General features: G+C 38.6%; 1 protein-coding gene across 1 annotated transcript in view; it reads right to left on the reverse strand.

Moving 5' to 3' along the window:
* The window catches only part of Ndc80 (NDC80 kinetochore complex component), a 49,048-nt gene that overhangs the window by 12,359 nt on the left and 17,282 nt on the right, over positions 1-19,407 (reverse strand). Inside the window, exons 7-13 of the mRNA XM_042675236.1 lie at positions 18,420-18,509; positions 15,061-15,154; positions 13,239-13,345; positions 12,406-12,550; positions 6,650-6,855; positions 643-795; positions 133-222 (exon numbers count right to left, since the gene is read on the reverse strand). Coding sequence (XP_042531170.1) covers positions 133-222; positions 643-795; positions 6,650-6,855; positions 12,406-12,550; positions 13,239-13,345; positions 15,061-15,154; positions 18,420-18,509 — 885 coding nt within the window. The remainder of the gene's footprint in view (positions 1-132; positions 223-642; positions 796-6,649; positions 6,856-12,405; positions 12,551-13,238; positions 13,346-15,060; positions 15,155-18,419; positions 18,510-19,407) is intronic.

Consider the following 19,407-nt stretch of genomic DNA (forward strand, 5'->3'; position numbering starts at 1 on the left):
CTTTTTTCCCCTGCTTATGTGGTTCTGAGGAATCGAACCCAGGTCCTCATGCATGCGAGGCAAGCACTCTACTACTGAGCCACCTTCCCAGTCCTCTTTACCTTTGCTTTTAATCACTGTTTTATTACTTACTTGTTCTAATGTATCCTCCAAACCTATTTTTTTATTTAGAGCTTTATTAGTCTCTTCTTCATTTTCATTCAGGAGTTCCTTTAGAGGTGCCTATAAAGTACATAGAAATGTAGGTGATACATGATGTTTAATTACAAAATTTGTCTACTGAGGAGGTATTCTCACATAGTGATACAAGTCAGTTTTGGGAATAAAAGCAAAGCATGACATTTAAAAACATGATATGTTATTGATAATAGTTTATTAAAAAAATGTTTCCTAGGACTGAACTCAAGGCCTTGTGCTTGCAAATCTGGCCCTGTACTATTTGAGCCTTCAGGCCCTTTTTCTACTGGTTATTTTCAAGGTAGGGCCCCAGACTTTATGCTCAAGCTAGGGTGGGCTATCATATCTACTGCCAAAAAGAAGGAAAAGAAAAGAGATTCTTTGCTTCATTTCTTTGTTTAGTCTGGAGTAATGGACATAGTGAAGTTTGGATGTTTACAGATACTAATAGTTTAATTTACTTACGTAAACTTGAGCTCTGTATTTAACAAGGCAGTTGGCACCAGCTTCAGGATTAAATTTAATTTCAAAGTCATAACCTCTGGAATTCTCAGCACCTTTAGGGATAAGTTTTAATTTTCTGGCCAATTTGTGATACTCTGCTAACTGTGTTTCAATCTGGTAAGGAGAGAATACAAAAACATATGTTAAAAATAATACATTTATTAAAAATAACCCATTCAATGTGATTTTCAGTTAGCATTTCTGCAATTTTATATAAAATTTTATGCTTATTTAATCTTCTGTGTAGTCTAATTATAAATGTTAACTATCTTACCACAATTATTAAATTAAAAAAATTAAATTGAAAAAAATTCAAAGACTTCAAGAAATCATTTGTTATAGTGCAACACTGACTGTCCTATATTTAACATGTTTTTTTTTTTTTTTTTTTTGTCGGTCGTGGGGCTTGAACTCTGGGCCTGGGCGCTGTCCCTCAGCTCTTCAGCTCAAGGCGAGCGCTCTACCACTTGAGCCACAGCGCCACTTCCGGTTTTCTGGTGGTTTATTGGAGATAGGAGTCTCACGGTCTCTCCTGCCCGGGCTGGCTTTGAACCATGATCCTCAGATCTCAGCCTCCTGAGTAGCTAGGATTACAGGCTTGAGCCACCAGAGCCCGGCTATTTAACATGTTTTAATAGAAGCAGGTTTTTCTTTTCTTCTCTACTACTTCCATTTCCCTCCCTCCCACCCTTCCTTCTTTTCTTACTTTCCAGTACTGTGGTTTGAACACTGGGCCTGGTATGAGCTAAGCAAGTCCTTTACCATTGTGTTATGCTCCTAGCTCTTTTTTCTTTTTAATTTAATGAAAATAGCTCATGCACTTTATGTGCTTAACTGCAGGGAGGGCAGACATATGACAGATGTGTCTTTTTTTTTGGCTGTTGTGGGGCTTGAACTCTGGGCCTGGGTGCTGTCCCTGCACTCTTCAGCTCAAGGCGAGCGCTCTACCACCTGAGCCACAGCGCCACTCCCGGTTTTCTAGTGATTTATTGGAGATAAGAGTCTCACAGACTTTCCTGCCCGGGCTGGCTTTGAACTGTGATCCTCAGATCTCAGCCTCCTGAGTAGCTAGGATTACAGGCGTGAACCACCGGTGCCCGGCCCTGACAGATGTGTCTCTAGATTTTTCTTTCCAGTTAACACAGTCAAACTTATCATATTAGTCCCCTATGAACTGAGATGTAGTTCAATGTCTAGATGGTTACTACCAAGTTCACATATGAATGTAAATTAATTAATCCAGAAACAAAGATGACAGATGACATTTTCAATAAAAAAATGACTCAAATGAACACTTATGTCCAGTTGCCATTCTTTCACCCTTTTCTTAGCCAACTCGCAGGCAACCTAGAACTCTAAGCTGTCTTCATACTGTCTATGACCCTGCTCTCACCCATCTCCAGGCCACTGTCTCTCTGCTGGCCAGATTTTTTTTTTCGGTTTTGGGTCTTGAACTCTGGGCTGGGCGCTGTTCTTGAGCTCTTCAGCTCAAGGCTAGTGTTTTTACTACTTGAGCCATGACACTACTACAGGCTTTTTCTATTTTTATGTGGTACTGAGGAATCAAACACAGGGCCTTATGCATGCGAGGCAAGTACTCTCCTACTGAGCCACCTTCCTGGACGCTGGCCAGATTTTTTTAAATTCTTACAGTATAATTAATACTTTAGGATGACTAATTTTATCTATCTATCTATCTATCTATCTATCTATCTATCTATCTATCTATCTATCTATCTATCTATCTATCTATCTATCTAATCTATCTATCTCTTTCTCACATAGTGTTTGGCAGATAAGGTATCCTGAAATAATTTCAGACTCATCAATTTAGTTAAATCATACTTCATTTCCTAAAGGAGGGCATGGTGGATATGAGATAGGATGGCATGCTAAGATGCAAGGTAGGTAGTAGCAAATCCAGGACTAAAACTCAGGGTTATCAAATTCTAGAATCAAAGATTTTGGGCTTACCACCATTGTCTATTTCTTACCTTGAATACTCTCAGTATGGCTCTATCACTGAGCTATGTACTCCTATAAATGTATAGTTTTTTCCTTCCTTGATACATGGAGACAGAGCTTACCCAGAAAAGAGGAATATAGATAGCTAAGGTAAAAGACAAATTATAGCCAAACACGGCAAGGAAAGGAGGTAATGTTTACTGCTTATACTGAACATGTTTCATATTATCAACTATGTATATAATGTTTACTGCTTATACTGAACATGTTTCATATTATCAACTATGTATATGAGGACTAGCAGAAGAGGTTGGGCTGGCATGGAAAACAAAGGAGTGAATACTGTCACGATAGATTATCTGCAACTATGAAAACAGAACAAGCAAATCTGTTGGGCATGTAATTTTTTGGGGTAGGGGAGTAGGGAGTACGATGATCAAAGGATGAGATTGATTGGAATACAGGTAAACATATGTAGAGATATAACAATGAAATTCCTCTCCCCTGATAAAACTACTATAAGCTAAAAGATAAATGCTTGCTAAACTTAAAAAAAAGAGTCAGATATGTATGTATACTATAGGCTTTTAATAATATAAAATAGTTAAGCCCTGAATGATTAAAAAATTATTTTTGTATTATGGCTATAATATAGAACAGGAAACTAGTATTACCTTCTTAGGCTAACACTGTTGCTGTAGAATTTTAATTATTTTAACAATGATAAATATATGTAATAACTACCGGGCTAGGAAAAAGTGCTGGAGGTAATAACAGAAAATCATTACTTTTGAGCAAAAGTTAGAGGCTAAATTTTTCTCAATTAAGTTTAGGTCTTAACAACTACATTTACCAGTAAACAAATGTTACAATTAAAAATACAAAGATGAAAAATTTACCTTAAAACTTAATCCTGAAATTTTCTTTTCTTTTTTTTTGGTTGGTTGTGAGAACTAAACTCTGGGCTTGGGCACTGTCCCTTAGCTCTTCAGCTCAAGGCTAGTGCTCTACCACTTGAGTCACAGCACCACTTCCGGCTTTTTCTGCTTATGTGTTGCTGAGGAATTGAACCCAGGGCCTCATGCATGCAAGGCCTGCACTCTACCACTGAGCTACCTTCCTAGCCTCAATCCTGAATTTTCTAATCTATGTTTTTTTAAAAGAAATATTTAAAAAAATGACTTTTAAAATCACACTTTTTTTTGGTACATGAACTTGAACTCAAGGGCCATGCATTCTTAGCTTTTTGTGCTCAAGGAAAGTACTCTACCACACCACTACATCTGGCTTTTTGTTGGTTAATTGGAGATCAGAGTCTCAAGGTTGAACTCTGGGCCTGGGCACTGTCCCTGAGCTCTTCAGCTCAAGGCAAGCACTCTACAGTGCCACTTCCTACCGTTCTCTTTTTCTTTCCTTCATCCATTCATTTTTTTTTTGTTGTTGTTGGTCATGGGGCTTGAACTCTGGGCCTGGGTGCTATCCCTCAGCTCTTCAGCTCAAGGCGAGTGCTCTACCACTTGAGCTACAGCGTTCCGGTTTTCTGGTGGTTTATTGGAGATAAGAGTTTCAAGGACTTTCCTGCCCAGGCTGGCTTTGAACCGTGATCCTCAGATCTCAGCCTCCTGAGTAGCTAGGATTATAGGCGTGAGCCACTGGTGCCCGGCTTCATTCATTTTTTTGAGATATTATTATTACGTAGTCTAGGATGCCTTTTGAGTGCAGATATTTCAGTCATGTGGCACTGTGTGCTCTAGAAAAGTATTAACTATGTGCCAGATAGGTACTTTTTCCTTTTTTTTTTTTTTGTCCGTTATGGGGCTTGAACTCTGGGCTTGGGTGCTATCCTTCAGCTCTTCAGCTCAAGGCAAGTGCTCTTCCGCTTGAGCCACAGTGCTACTTCTGTTTTTTTCTAATGGTTTATTGGAGATAAGAGTCTCATGGACTTTCCTGCCTGGGTTGGCTTTGAACAGTGATTTTCAGATCTCAGCCTCGTGAGTAGCTAGGATTATAGACATGAGCCATCAGGGCCCAGCCTTTTTTGTTTTTTAAAAAGCTGTGGTGCTAGGGATCAAACCTGTGGTGGTAAGGAGCTTTGTGAATACACAGCAAATGCTAACCCTCTTTGTTCCCATTTAATAAGCTACATTTAAAAATATGAGTGAGGAGTGTATATATATTAAGGTACTAGTAGAGAATATCTATAAAAGACAAGAAAAGTGAGAATAAACTTCAATTGCCTGGACATACATATGGTCAAAAAATGTGTTTTATCAACATTGTTGGCTAACAAGTTAAAGTACTATCTATAAATAAAATTACATTTACTAATTTGGTTCTTCGTGTTTTTTTTCTTTCATGGAACTGGGGTTTGGAGTCAGGGCCTTGTATTTGCTAAGCAGACCACTCTACTAGTTGAGCCACATTGCCAGCCATATGTTTTCATTATTTTATTTGCTGGTCCTAGGGCTTGAACTCAGGGCCGGGATGCTGTTCATAAGTTTTTTGTTTTTTTTTTCGGGTCCTGTCATGGGGTCTGAACTCTAGGCCTGGGCGCTGTCCCTCAGCTCTTCAGCTCAAGGCTAGCACTCTATCACTTGAGCCAGAGCACCACTTCCAGCTTTTTTCTTTTTGCTTATGTGGTGCCTCTGGCATGCAAGGCATGCGCTCTACCACTGAGCCACCTTCCCAGCCCTGTGTTCATAAGTTTTGTGCTCAGGGTAGTGCTTACACTTGAGCCATAGTGTCACTTCTGGCATTTTCTGAGTAGTTTATTGGAGATAAGAGTCTCATGGAATTTCCTGACTGGGCTGGCTCCTAACAGCGATCCTCAGATCTCAACTTCCTGAGTAACTGGGCTTACAGGTCTGAGCCACAGCATCTGGCAATTTTGTTTTTAAGCTTAAGTCTAGGTGCAAATCTACAGTAGTCTAGTATGTTTTCTCTTGGATGCCCTATGAATACAATATATTCATTTCTGTTTCTGATATCTTCCTTTTCTTTCATTCTTAGGTGAGTGTTACTCCTCCTGGCCAACTTTCCTTCTATCTCATTTACTGTACCATAAAGTAGTCAGAATAGTTTTTAGAATCATCATTAGCAATACATACCTAAATTCGTCTTATAGTTTCTCACTAGATTATTAACACTTAACATTCTATGCAACTGTATCATTCCCTTCCAACATTTTTTTCACATTGCCAAATACCATCTTTCTGAAATGTGACACATCTGTTCATAAATTTTAGAAATTTTCACAATAAACTTGTAAACATGAAAAAGAGTTCTACTGTCTCATCTGTGCTAGTCTTTGGAGTCTCATTTCCTGCTGTGTATGCTCAAGCCCTTATTATTAAGCTTCATAAAAGGATTACACATTAGGCTGTAAACTGAGCTTCCCCATATATTCCTTGTTTTTTTTTGTTTCTGTTTTGCTAGTCCTTCTTCCCTTGCCATGCTAACTCTTCCTGTCCTTTCCAATTTAGTTCCAGGTTTTATCTCCTTAAGGAGGCTTTTTCTAAGAATGTATTCATTTCCACATGCCATGTTCACTAAATCTGGGTTAGGTATACTAGATGCTGTATGTAAATATCTATGATTATCTGTATGGTAGAGGATACAAACAAGGTTGGAAGTTTCCTGACAGGAAAGTCTGTCTTGTTATCCATATTTCCCATATATGTGCAAAGTGGCACATTGTGGGTGTGACAAACATGTCTGAGTGGTGAAGAGATATAAGAGGAGAGGACTATTTCCTCTTTCAGAAAAGGAGATGGGGTTTATGAAAATTATTTTGATGGCCTTTTTTTTTTTGCTTATTTTTTAGTTTATTGTTATAAATTGCAACCTACCTTTTGCTTGAGAGAAACTGGGGTGTTACTATATGACAATGCTAACAGGCTATATAAACTTTAGAATTTATTGTATATACTGAATTCTTGGTTGGAATACACCTTTACAAAGTTCAGCTCTGATGTACTGCCCTTCTCGAAATGGTATGACTTACTGTCTCTTTGCCCCTGGCATATTTTAGCTCCTCATTCCATAATTGCTGTTGTTCGGCCTCTAGCTCTTTGGTCAATTTATTAATGGTCTGCTGCAGTTCATTTTTTTCATGATTTATTCTCTCGATGTCAGCAACTGAGTACTTTTGGTTATCAACAATATTCTGTAGTCGAGCATTCTCCTGCTTTATTGCTTCACATTCTAGTTCTGTAATAGAAAAAGCAGATTTTATTTTCTTCTGTTTCTACAAAGAAACTAATGTCATTATTTAATAAAGTTAATATCTAAATACTCAAATTACACCCATTTTTGGGGTAGGGAATAATCCTGCTTGATGCAATTTTGGTAATATTCTTGAAGATAATACTTATGTATTAGCCTACTATGGTTTTCAGAAAACACTATATGAAAAAAAATGATTCCCATTTGTATTGATTGCAGTTAAGAATCCTGATATTCAAGGACAAGCTGGGTGCTGGTGGCTCAAGCCTGTAATCCTAACTACTCAGGAGGTTGAGATTTGAGGATCACAGTTCAGTCAACCCAGGAAAGTCAGTGAGACTCTCTCTCTCTCTCTTGCCAGTCCTGGGCTTCAACTCAGGGCCTAGGCACTGTCATTGAGCTTCTATTTTGCTCAAGGCTAGCACCCTACCACTTGAACCACAGCACTACTTCAAGCCTTTTCTGTTTATGTGGTACTGAGGAATGAACCCAGGGCTTCATGCATGCAAGGCAAGCACTCTACCACTAAGCCACATTCCCAGCCCAGTGAGACTTTTTTTTGGGTGGGATCATCAGTCATGGAGCTTGAACTCTGGGCCTGCTCTTCAGCAAAAAGCTAGCGCTCTACCACTTTAGCCACAGCACCCAATTTCAGTTTTCTGGTGGTTAAATGGAGATAAGAGTCTTTCAGACTTTTCTTCCTGGGCTAGCTTTGAACCGCGATCCTCAGATCTCAGCTTCCTGAGTAGCAAGAATTATAGGCGTGAGTCACTGGTGCCTGGCTTCATGAGACTCTTATCTCCAACTAACCAGAACACTGAAACTGGTACTGTGTCTCAAAGTGGCAGAATGCTAACCTTGAGCAAAAAGCTCAGGGATAATGCCTATGCCCTGAGTTCAAGCCCCACAACTAACAGAAAAAAAAAAAGGGACAGATATTCATTTTATTCATTTAAGTGTTTTCTTTTTTTTTTTTTTGTCGGTCGTGGGGCTTGAACTCTGGGCCTGGGCGCTGTCCCTCAGCTCTTCAGCTCAAGGCGAGCGCTCTACCACTTGAGCTACAGCGCCACTTCCGGTTTTCTGGTGGTTTATTGGAGATAGGAGTCTCACGGTCTCTCCTGCCCGGGCTGGCTTTGAACCGCGATCCTCAGATCTCAGCCTCCTGAGTAGCTAGGATTACAGGCATGAGCCACCAGCGCCCGGCTTAAGTGTTTTCTTTTAAATATTCCTATATGATTTTCTGAGTAATTCAGAATTATAGTTTTCCATAACATAAAAATATTAAAATAAACCAGTTTTTTTTTTTGGGGGGGGGGAGAGAGGTCCGGTCGTGGGGCCTGAACTCTGGGCCTGGGCACTGTCCCTTAGCTCTTCAGCTCAAGGCTAGCTCTACTACTTGAGCCACAGCACCACTTCCGGCTTTTTTCTTTTTGTTTATGTGGTGCTGAGGAATCAAACCCAGGGCCTCAGGCATGCAAGGCAAGTGCTCTACCACTGAGCCACCTTCCCAGCCCCAATAAACCAATTTTTAGTGGTTAACTGTACTGGCTAGTGTCTTGCTGTGTCTATTTATCAAATGTGTTTTTCCAATTCATGACTCATATAGAATATGATAGTACTTTTATAGTAGTTGGGATAAATGAATGAGGATGCCCAGTTGGGTAAAGAAAATCATCCTGAGTGCTAAGAGGATCATTAGGTTGGCTTTGACATACCTATTTGCAGAACAGTAATGGGAAAGCTTCACAGGTGAGCTTAAAATAAAAAATAAAGTTATAAGGTCCCAAATTCAATTCCAATCCCAAAGTATGGGAAAAAGAAAAAGAAAAAGAAAAGACAAAAGAATCAGTGGATTTAAGCAAAAAAAAAAAAAAAAATTAGATATATTTATGTATCTGTATAAAAACTCACAGCATATACCTATAGTTACATTCTATCTTATCAATTCTTGGCTAAAATTACTTTAAATAATCAAGAAATTTAAAATACTCATAGAATCAAAACATACTTGGTTAACAGTTATAAATATTACTCTACTTAGTTTGCCGCAAATTATTCATAAGAGTAAATAAGAAGCATGATATTTGTAAAAAGAAGATAAAGTACCAATGTCAAAAATACTGATTTTTGTCATTTTTAACGTGATTTTTTTGTTTCTTTTGCATTTCTCCCCCTATGATTTATCCCCTGTTGTCACTGTATTTGATTTTGGTATGATGGGTATCGTATATACATTTATCTACTAGTGAAGGGAATGGGAATCACAAAATGGTGAGACAAAGGACAAAGGGTGAACCAATGCAACAGCAATACTCACAAGACACTATGTTGGAAATGATCTGTACAATTGGGGGGGGGCAAATTGGGGGGAGGGAAAGTGGGAGAAAAATGAGGGAGGGGGTAACAAGTTTGACAAGAAATGTACTCACTACGTTATTTACTTATGTAACTGTAACTCCTCTGTACAATAAAATTTAAAAATATATTGATTTAATTACATTAGAAACCAAGTTAGAAATGAGCATATAGCTCCCTGTCATGATACAGAACAAGCAAAGGACATGACTAGGGGCCAGGCTAAATGTACAATATTTAAAGAGTTCCTTTACAGCAAATCACAAACATACATGTGAGTCAGGCATGACAGCTCAGTACTCTTATACTCCCAGCTACTTGGGAGGCAGAGATCAAGAGGATTGGGGGTCAAGGCCAGCCTAGGCAAAAAGTTCACCAGACATTATTTTAATCAATAATTGGGCATGGTAGCACATGACTGTCATTCCAGCTATGCAGGAGGCTGACAATGGGAGGATGAGGTCCAGGTTAGCCTATGCTGAAAGACCTTATCTCAAAAACAACTATAGCAAAAAGGGTTGGTATCATAGCTCCAGTAGTAGAGTGTCTGCCTAGCAATTGAAAGCCCTGAGGTAAAATCCTAGTACTACAAACAGAAAACAAACCAGAATTCCCCAGCACCACATAAGCAAAAAGAAAAAAGCCAGAAGTGGCGCTGTGGCTCAAGTGGTCGAGTGCTAGCCTTGAGCTAAAGAGCTGAGGGACAGCACCCAGGCCCAGAGTTCAGGCCCCACGACTTGACCAAAAAAAAAAAAAAAAAAAAAAAAAAGAAAACAAACCAGAAGAAAACAACATAAAACATAACAAACCTAATTTGGCAAATACTCCAGGATAAGGACAGATGAGGAATACTAAAAAAAAACTTCAGAGTTCAAGTAAACATTTTAAAGATCATCTACACATATCCTACAAGATAGACATAACCTATAAAAACCTAAAAGAATAAAACACAAACAGACTCCAGGAAAATTGGATTTTTCAACTGTAGCCCAGTATCGTGTCATTTCAGACATGTCCCTTTGCTTCTTGAAGTTATACAGCAATCATATGTTCCACAACAATTTCCAGGGATGAAGAACTAAGACTGAGATGTGTTTATTAAGACATAGGATGTAGGCACAGTTTCTTTTCTTTTTTCTTTCCTGTTGGTTGTGGGGCTTGAACTCCAGGCCTGGGTGCTGTCCCTCAGCTCTTCAGCTCAAGGCTAGTGCCTACCACTTTAGTCACAGTGCTACTTTCAGTTTTCCTGGTGGTTTATTGGAGATAAGAGTTTCCTGCCCCTGCTGGCTTTGAACTGCGATCCTCAAATCTCTGCCTTCTGAGTAGCTAGGATTAGAGTTATGAGCTACCAGTATCCAGTGGGCAGTTTCTTTAGTTGTGATTTGGTTGTAAGAAATGTAGTATTTAGGCTATGTACTAGTGTCTCCTATCGGTAATCTTATCTACTTAGCAGGCTGAGATCCAAGAATCTCAATTTGAAGCCAGCAGGGGCAGTAAACCAAGAAACTCTTATCTTGAACTAATCAGCAAAAAGCCAGAAGTGGAGGTGGTAGCTTGAGTGGTAGAGCATTGTCTTGAGTATAAAAGCTAATCAAGAGCAAGAAACTGAGGTTAAGGTCCAGTACTTAAATACATGAAAAACTGTAGTACTTGTACTTTTTCATCTTATTTTCAGTTTATGTACACAGCTGCTTAGATGGTTAAGATATTGATAGCACACTGAGATAGGCAGAAATTAAGAATCTGGGTTTTTAATTACAAGTAGTCTGTATATTTATATAAAACATTTATGAGGAAGTGGCGCTGTGGCTCAAGTGGTAGAGTGCTAGCCTTGAGCTGAAGAGCTGAGGGACAGTGCCCAGGCCCAGAGTTCAAGCCCTATGACCGAAAAAAAAAAAAAAAAAAAGGGCATTGTTGGCTCATGCCTGTAGTCCTAGCTACTCAGGAGTCTGAGATCTGATGATTGCAGTTTGAAGCCATCTCAGGAAGAAAAGTCCCTGTGAGACTCTTATCTCCAATAAACTACTTGGAAAAAGCTGGAAATGGCACAGTGACTCATATGATAGAGCTCTAGCCTTGAGCAAAAGCAGGTCAGGGACAACAGCGCCCAGTCCCTGATTTCAAGCCCTCAAACGAGCAAAAACAAAAATCAAAAAAAAAAAAATAGAATATACTTATAGTGTTATTAAGGTAGATCTCTGTGAGCCATGTACATGAAAACATGTTAGAAGGTATAGTAGGCTGAATAATGTTTACCCAAATACATGAAATCTGAAAGTCTAAAACTTACAAATATTACATTTAAAAAAATGTGTTTTTTCAGATATGATTAAGAATGCTGTGAGAAGACAACCCTAGACTGTTTAAGTGGGCCATAAACATCACCATAAGTGTCCTTGTAATGCAGAGGGAAAATTTAAATCCATAGAAAGGGGAAGCTAGTCCTGTATAGTAGTACTCACTCTTAATCCCAATACCTGGGAGGCAGAAGCAGCAGGACTGAGTTTGGGGTCGTCTAGTCTAACAGCAAGTGAAGAGGGAAGGATAGGAAGAGGGAAAAAGAGAGACAGACACATACACAATGTGAAGATGGAGGCAGAGATTGGAGCAAGGTGAAATGCTATCAAGCACCAGAAGCTAAAAGAAGCAAATATTTCTCCTGAGTCCCTGGAGTCTTGGATCTTGGACTTACAGAAGCTATAACTAAGAGAACAAATTTCTATTTTTTGAGCCACCAACTTCGTAATGAATTTTTTTTTTTTTGTCGGTCCTGGGGCTTGAACTCTGGGCCTGGGCGCTGTCCCTCAGCTCTTCAGCTCAAGGCGAGCGCTCTACCACTTGAGCTACAGTGCCACGTCTGGTTTTCTGGTGGTTTATTGGAGATGGGAGTCTCACGGTCTCTCCTGCCCAGGCTGGCTTTGAACCGCGATCCTCAGATCTCAGCCTCCTGAGTAGCTAGGATTACAGGCGTGAGCCACCAGCGCCCGGTGGTAATGAATTGTTATAGCAGCCACAGGAAACTAATACAGAAGGCAATGAAACTTACTTGGTAGCCTGCTATAGAAATTTATTACAGAAGGTAAAAAAAGATATGGATAACACAGTTATTTGTACATGAAACAAACTTACAAACATCCACATGTTAGTCGAAGTGATGGCTTTATAGCATTAAGTGCTTACCGACTCTAGCAATTTCTTCATCAAGACCACTTAATTTCTGGTCCAGAATGGCTGAGTGAGATTCCAAGTTGGACATATATGCCTGATATTTTTGAACATCTGCTTGTAAGGAAGTTTTCAGTTTCCTCAATGACTCTAGACGATTCTTTAAGAGAAAAGCTTATCAATTTATTCTCACCAATGATCCTTCCACATTTTATTTTAAAAGAAAGCAATAATCATTCAAAGTTATCTTAGAAAATGCAAAATTAGCAGTTTCTTTTCATTTTTTATTTTTAATTTATTATTATTTTATTATTTTTTATTATTATTACCCAGATTTTCAAAATCAGCTTGCAAAGAAAACAAAACAAAAAACAAGGGCCATAGTAAAAAACATATCTAATTAAAAAGATTTGTATTCTTGCGTAGATTGTAGAAAATATTTAGTCTATAGTATCTTTATATAAGCTATTTTATTACCATTCCTTTTTCAATAACTCTAAAACTCAGGGTTTCTCTGGTTGAGACAATAGTGTTCCCTAGAGGGACAAACCTTGGGGACCTTTTTCAGAAGATACTTTTGGTCTTATGTAAATAGGTAGAAACCTTTCATCATATTCTGAGCACCATTAGTCCAAAACTGAGGGGCCACAAGGGAAAACACAGCTCTACAGATACCAAACATGTTTTCACTAGGAGGTCTATCTTACTTTAAAACAACAACAACAACAAACTTTTAGGAAGCTTACTGTTTTAGAGCATTTAAAAACTTTTAAAAAGACAGGCAGTACTCTCTATGGAGACCTGCGTCTAAAGAGCTGCTAAGTTAGTATGTAAGTATTTTTACTCACCGGCTCCTTCTCTCGTTCTTGTTCCAATCTTGCAATCTGTTCATTCAGTGCTTTGTTTTTTGCTGCTAATGATTCCAACTTGGAAGCGTCCACATTATATAAATTCTCTGGAGACAAAATCCAAAAGCTTCATAAGCATCAGCCTACAACATTTTTCTCTACATTTTCACCATTGCTTGTTCCCTCAATTCCTTCTGATCTCTGCTCAAAATACTATTAATAAATACTATTCTATATAAAACAGCAAAATTCTCCCCTTGGCTCCATTGTACTTACTAGTTGCCTCTCACTGGCTGACTTTTCTTCAAAGTACCTTTCATCATTGGACGTGTGTGAGCTGGTCCTGGGGCTTGAACTTGGCCTAGGCATTGTCCCACAGCTTTTTTGCTCAAGATAAGTGTTCTATCACTTGAGCCGCAGCTCCACTTTCAGCTTTTTGTAGTTAACTGGAGTTAAGAGTCTCATGAACTTTCCTACCCAGGGTGGCTTCTAACTGTGATCCTTAGATCCCAGCCTCTTGAGTAGGTAAGATTATCACTGGAGCCAGGCAGAGTCAAAGATTTTTTTACTTCTCATTCCTTATTTGGTGCATAAATAGTGGCTGGTACATAGGTATACAATAAAAATTTGGTTGAATGAATGAGTGTATTCATGTTTTGGCATTTAACAGAACTATTAAATAGATCACTAAATATTTTCTGAATTGTTTTTTTTAAAACAAAGCATTACTTATCTTGCCCCCTTTCTCATGTGTACAAGGTGAAACTATCTTAAGTTATTCTTCAGAAAAATTAAAAGTAACGTAAGAAGTGGCGCTGTGGCTCAAAACGGTATAGCACTAGCGTTGAGCTCAAGAGCTCAGGCCCAGAGTTCAAGCCCCATAACCACCACCCCCACTAACAAAAGTAAGAGTAACAGAAGAGTAATGTTTTTCATACTCAGGGGAGCATAGGGAATATTATCTTTTTGTACCATGACTGATACCACTGACGTTGGATGAGTGACTCACACATCTTACAATATTCTACCCACCTGTCTAACATTTATATATAATAATTTTATTAGTATAACAAACTACAAAATAATACCCTGGGTCATTTTAGAGTTAGCTGGCAAAAATTGAATGCCACTAAATAATACCTTATTTAAAATAATTTATTTGGAAATAAAATGGCCTGAAATTTTTGAAAAAAGACCTAGGTCTTTTGGTGCTTTAATTTCTCAAACAATAAAGCAAGGACACAACAGGGACATTGTCTCCCAAGAGAAATAACATTTGCTAATTATCTTCAATGCTCCCAGTAGTGCACTTGGTATTTTATTCCACTGCCATCTCATCCAGTAAAGCTTTATCAGAGAGGTTGTTGTTAAGGTCATATAAAGGTGATGACTTAGGGCTGGAAAGCTGGCTCAGTGGTAGAGTGCTTGCCTTGCATGCATGAGGCCCTGGGTTCAATTCCTCCGCACCACATAAGCAAAAAGAAAAAAACCGGAAGTGGCGCTGTAGCTCAAGTGGTAGAGCACTAGCCTTGAGCTGAAGAGCTGAGGGATAGCGCCCAGGCCCAGAGTTCAGCCACATGACTGGACCCCAAAAAACAAAAAACAAAAAAATCAAAAAACGAAAGGTGATGACTTAGATCTGTCTCCAATACCAGCATTCTGTCTATCTATTGTTTCTACCAGAAAAACAACCAAGATGAAAATCTTTTAGTATGCGCAATACATTCAATATTCAGAGTAGCTATTACAAACATCAGAAAGGCCACATAAACTACCACTTTAAATGACTAAAGACAAGCACATTGGGACCAAGAATACTTACTCATCTTTGACTGTAACTCTGCATTCTTGTCTTCAAAGCTATCAGCACCAGTCATAAAACTCTCATAGCATTTTATGGTGTAGTCCAAAAACAACTAGTTAGGTTAAACAGATTTAAAAGAGACATGATTCTATATTTAGGTTGTTTCATTTTTTTAAAATGAAAATTAAATGAAAATGAAGGCAGGAATAGTGAATAATATATAAATTCTTATGAATCAGAGACACAAATCTATACTATTAATTATGCCAGACAGACCTAACTCAGTCTGCTATTTCTAAAATATGAATAATGGGGATAAAATAATTTAAATTTAGATACAAGTGACAACAGTAAATAAGCTACACTTCCAGAATTTGAGCTCAGACAAAGTTTATCAATGTGGTTCAATATAATATGCACAAACTTTAGAGAAATAATTTAAGAAATTGTTTATAAAAAATACATATGGCTGGACAACAATGGCTCATGTCTGAAATTCTAGCTACTCATAATGTCTGAGATCTGAGGATCCCAAAGCCAGTCCAGGCAGGAAACTCTGTGAGACTCCAACCAACTACTCAAAAAAGCCAGAAGTGGCACTGTGGCTTAATTGGTAGAGTGCTAGCCTGGAGCACAAAGAGGCTCAGGGACAGGCCCAGGCCCAGAGTTCAAGCCCCAGGACAGGCAAAACAAACAACCAACCAAACAAATTGATCATCTAAATCCACTTAAAGTGACAAGGCATAATCATGAAAACCAAAATATAATTAACTAAAGGTTGTAACTACATTTTAAGTTCAGGCTAAAAAGTTAGATACATAGAAGTTTACACAGTAGAACATTAGAATATTTTATTCAAAAGAAAATAACACTGCATTTTGCAATCATGAGGTATTTTGGTCCCTGAGAATGCAGATTTTATTAGGAGATAGGGATGGCTGATCAGAATTTTCCATAGCCTACATAAAGTAAATATCTCCAAAGACAAACCAATTTCCTTTGCTCCAATTCTACACTTACTAAGTAACATTTTATTACTTTGTTGATGAAGAAGGGAGTTCCCTAAGTAGGCAGTATGAGTATTTCTTTTTTTTGTAATGGGGCTTGAATTCTGGGTCTGGGCATTGTCCTGGAGCTCTTCAGCTCAAGGTGAGCACTCTACCACTTGAAGCATAGTGTGCCAATTAACTGGTGGTTAATTGGAGATAAGAGTCTCATGGATTTTCCTGCCCACGATCCTCAGATCTCAGCTTCCAGAGTAGCTAGGATTACAGGAGTGAGCCACGAGGGTCCAGCAGTATGAGACCAGAAAGATGTATTACTGGTGAACTTGTGAATTGCTGGACAGCTCTGGGTTTATAGATGAAAAAAATTATGTTTGCAGAGCCAAAAAGCTGGGTATTGGAATCTGGGGAAGATGTGTAGTTCTCTACAGTCAAAAACAGCACTGTATATGGTTTTCAAAGTGCTCTTCTACATGTTATTTGAAATAAGAACTTAGATGAGTAAAATAAGAACTTAGATGGGAAGAAAAACAGTATAACTGCTAGGATGAATGTCCTCCAAAAGGTTAAAGATGAATTTAATCATTAATAAATGGTCTGGGGGCTGGGAAGGTAGCTCAGTGGTAGAGTGCTTTCCTTGCATGCATGAGGCCCTGGGTTTGATTCCTTAGAACCGCATAAGCAGAAAAAGCCAGAAGTGGTGCTGTGGCTCAAGTGGTAGAGAGCTAGCTTTGAGCTGAAGAGCTGAGGGAGAGTGCCCAGGCCCAGAGTTCAGGCCCTATAATCGACAAAAAACAAACAAATAAACAAAAATCGGTCTGTAATTACATTTGTGTGACAATTGAGGTATAACTAAAGGTGTTCTATAGTACACATTATTCAAATGTGGGAGAGTTCTCTAGAGTCTATTTATTTTGGTGCTGGGGATGGAACCTAGGGCCTTGTACATATTAAGCAGAAGCTCTACCACAGAGATAAATTCCCACTAGAAGCCTACTTTGCTGGGATCTCAGCTGAAGTAGTAAAGGACAATTCTGTTTTTTAAAAAAGGTAAATATCTTACCAGTCTGCTGATAAGCTTTTGAACTTTTTCTCTGGTAGCAATAAAAGAAGAGGCTAGAATGATTTCCTGTTTTGTGATAAGGGCTCTAAAGAGTGAAGGCTAAGATCTCTGACCTGGGTGCTGTGGCTCACACCTATAATCCAGATATTTTGTGATTTGGAGATTGTTCTCCGGATTCAACATCACTTGACTGAATAGCTGAGTATGGTAGAGATTTCCCTAGTAACGAGGGAAGCACAAGTAGAAGGAATAAAGTCCATAACAGCTTGTCTAGCCCTGGTTATCCTTAAACTTTTGAGCCTCCAGCCTTATTTCCTGAGTGCTAAGATAACAGACAAATAGCAGTATGCTCTGTTCTGTTTATTATTTTTATGTCACCTACTTTTGGAAGTGGTATGTGTGAGCTAAGTGACAATACACTTAAATAAAAAAGCCAAAACTTAAAAAAAAAAAAACATTCTCAAGCTTCTGTGCCTACTGAATTTTAGAAAATTATGTAACTTCAGCAGTGGATCATTGATAAGTATTTTCAAAAATAAATTTTAAGGGGCTGGGAAGGTGGCTCAGTGGTAGAGTGCTTGCCTTGCATGCATGAGGCTCTGGGTTCGATTCCTCAGCACCACATAAGCAAAAAGCTGGAAGTGGTGCTGTGGCTCAAGTGGTAGAGCACTAGCCTTGAGCTGAAGAGCTGAGGGACAGTGCCCAGGCCCAGAGTTCAGGCCCCACGACCAGACCCAAAAAAAAAAAAATTTTAAGGAGGCTGGGAAGGTGGCTCAGTGGTAGAGCGCTTGCCTTGCATGCATGAGGCTCTGGGTTTGATTCCTCAGCACCACATAAGCAGAAAAAAAAAAGCCAGAAGTGGCGCTGTGGTTCAAGTGGTAGAGCGCTAGCCTTGAGCCGAAGAGCTGAGGGACAGCACCCAGGCCCAGAGTTCAGGCCCCACGACTGGACCCAAAAAATAAAAATAAATAAATAAGTTTTAGGGCTGGGATTGTAGCTTAGTGGTAGAGTGTTTGCCTAGTATGCATGAAGCTCTGGGTTTGAATCCTCAGTACCACATGAGCAGAAAAAGCTGGAAGTGGTGCTGTGGCTCAAGTAGTAGAGAGCCAGCCTTGAGCAAAACAAGGTCAGAGACAGTGCCCAGGGCCTAAGTTCAAGCCCCAGGACTGGCAAAAAAAAAAAAAAAAAAAAAAAGGGAAGTTTTTTAGGAAGCAAAAATAAACCTGTATAAAAGTACATACTAACTTTAACAAAGACACATTTAATTTGTAATAGCAAAGCAATTCATCATAGTTTATGATAATGTATACCTTATTATGTACAATTCCATCTTCAGTTTCTTCTCCCCAAGGCTGTCCATCATCAAATACAGGTGAGCTTTCTTTCATAGCAGTATATATCTAATCAGTACACAAATCACAAAGCTGATTTGAGTTTTCATGTTCGGTCAAATTCATATTTGGTATCATTTTTAGAAGCATTCACTTGAAGGACTAAAAGTTTTACTAAAGATATTATACAGAGTTTTAAATATCATCTTTAGAGCTGGGCATGGTGGTACCCATCTGTAATCCCAACACTTGGGAGGATAAGACAGGAGGATCCAGAGTTCATGGCAAGCTTGGTCTATATAATCAGAGCTTGTCTTAAAAAGTGGGGAAAAAGAAGAATCTTGAAATTTTGGTAATCAAATCCCTTTATGATTTAGAAAGGATAGATCCATATTTAGTTGATCCAGAGAAATATGCTGACATTTATGCTGTTACTAATCCAGGAGGAGCACGTAAGTATTTTAATTCAACACTGAGTATGCAGAAGAGAACTGTCACATACAAGATGATCCAATATATCTCTTACATGAGCTAAATTCTGATGCTCAAATGTTATTAACTGACTCCTTCAGTATGTACAAACATAAAACTATCAATCAATTTGTTTTTAGTGCTGGGGATTACAGGGCCTTATGCATATCAGGAAAGCATTTTAACACTAAGCAATACTCCCCAAAATATAAAATTTGGATTGAATTTTCAGAATATACAACTTGAGAAATGCTGCAGTTGTTTAAATCTGAAAGTGATAAAAAGGTCATTTCAGATGAAACCTGCTAATTTTCTTATCTTGAAACAGGATTTTAGAAACATGCTCTCTTTAGTCTATGCTTGTCCAACTATATTCTAAAGGCACTCATGTGGCTTTCTATAGACCTAGTATGAATAGGGTGGGTGTAGGGAGAAGAGGTACAAAGTCTCATAATCAGATTTAATAAAGCCTTGGATAGAGCTCAAGATGAAGAAA

This window comes from Dipodomys spectabilis, unplaced genomic scaffold (assembly GCF_019054845.1).
Source record: "Dipodomys spectabilis isolate Male_0828 unplaced genomic scaffold, ASM1905484v1 ptg000024l, whole genome shotgun sequence".
NCBI lineage: Eukaryota > Metazoa > Chordata > Mammalia > Rodentia > Heteromyidae > Dipodomys > Dipodomys spectabilis.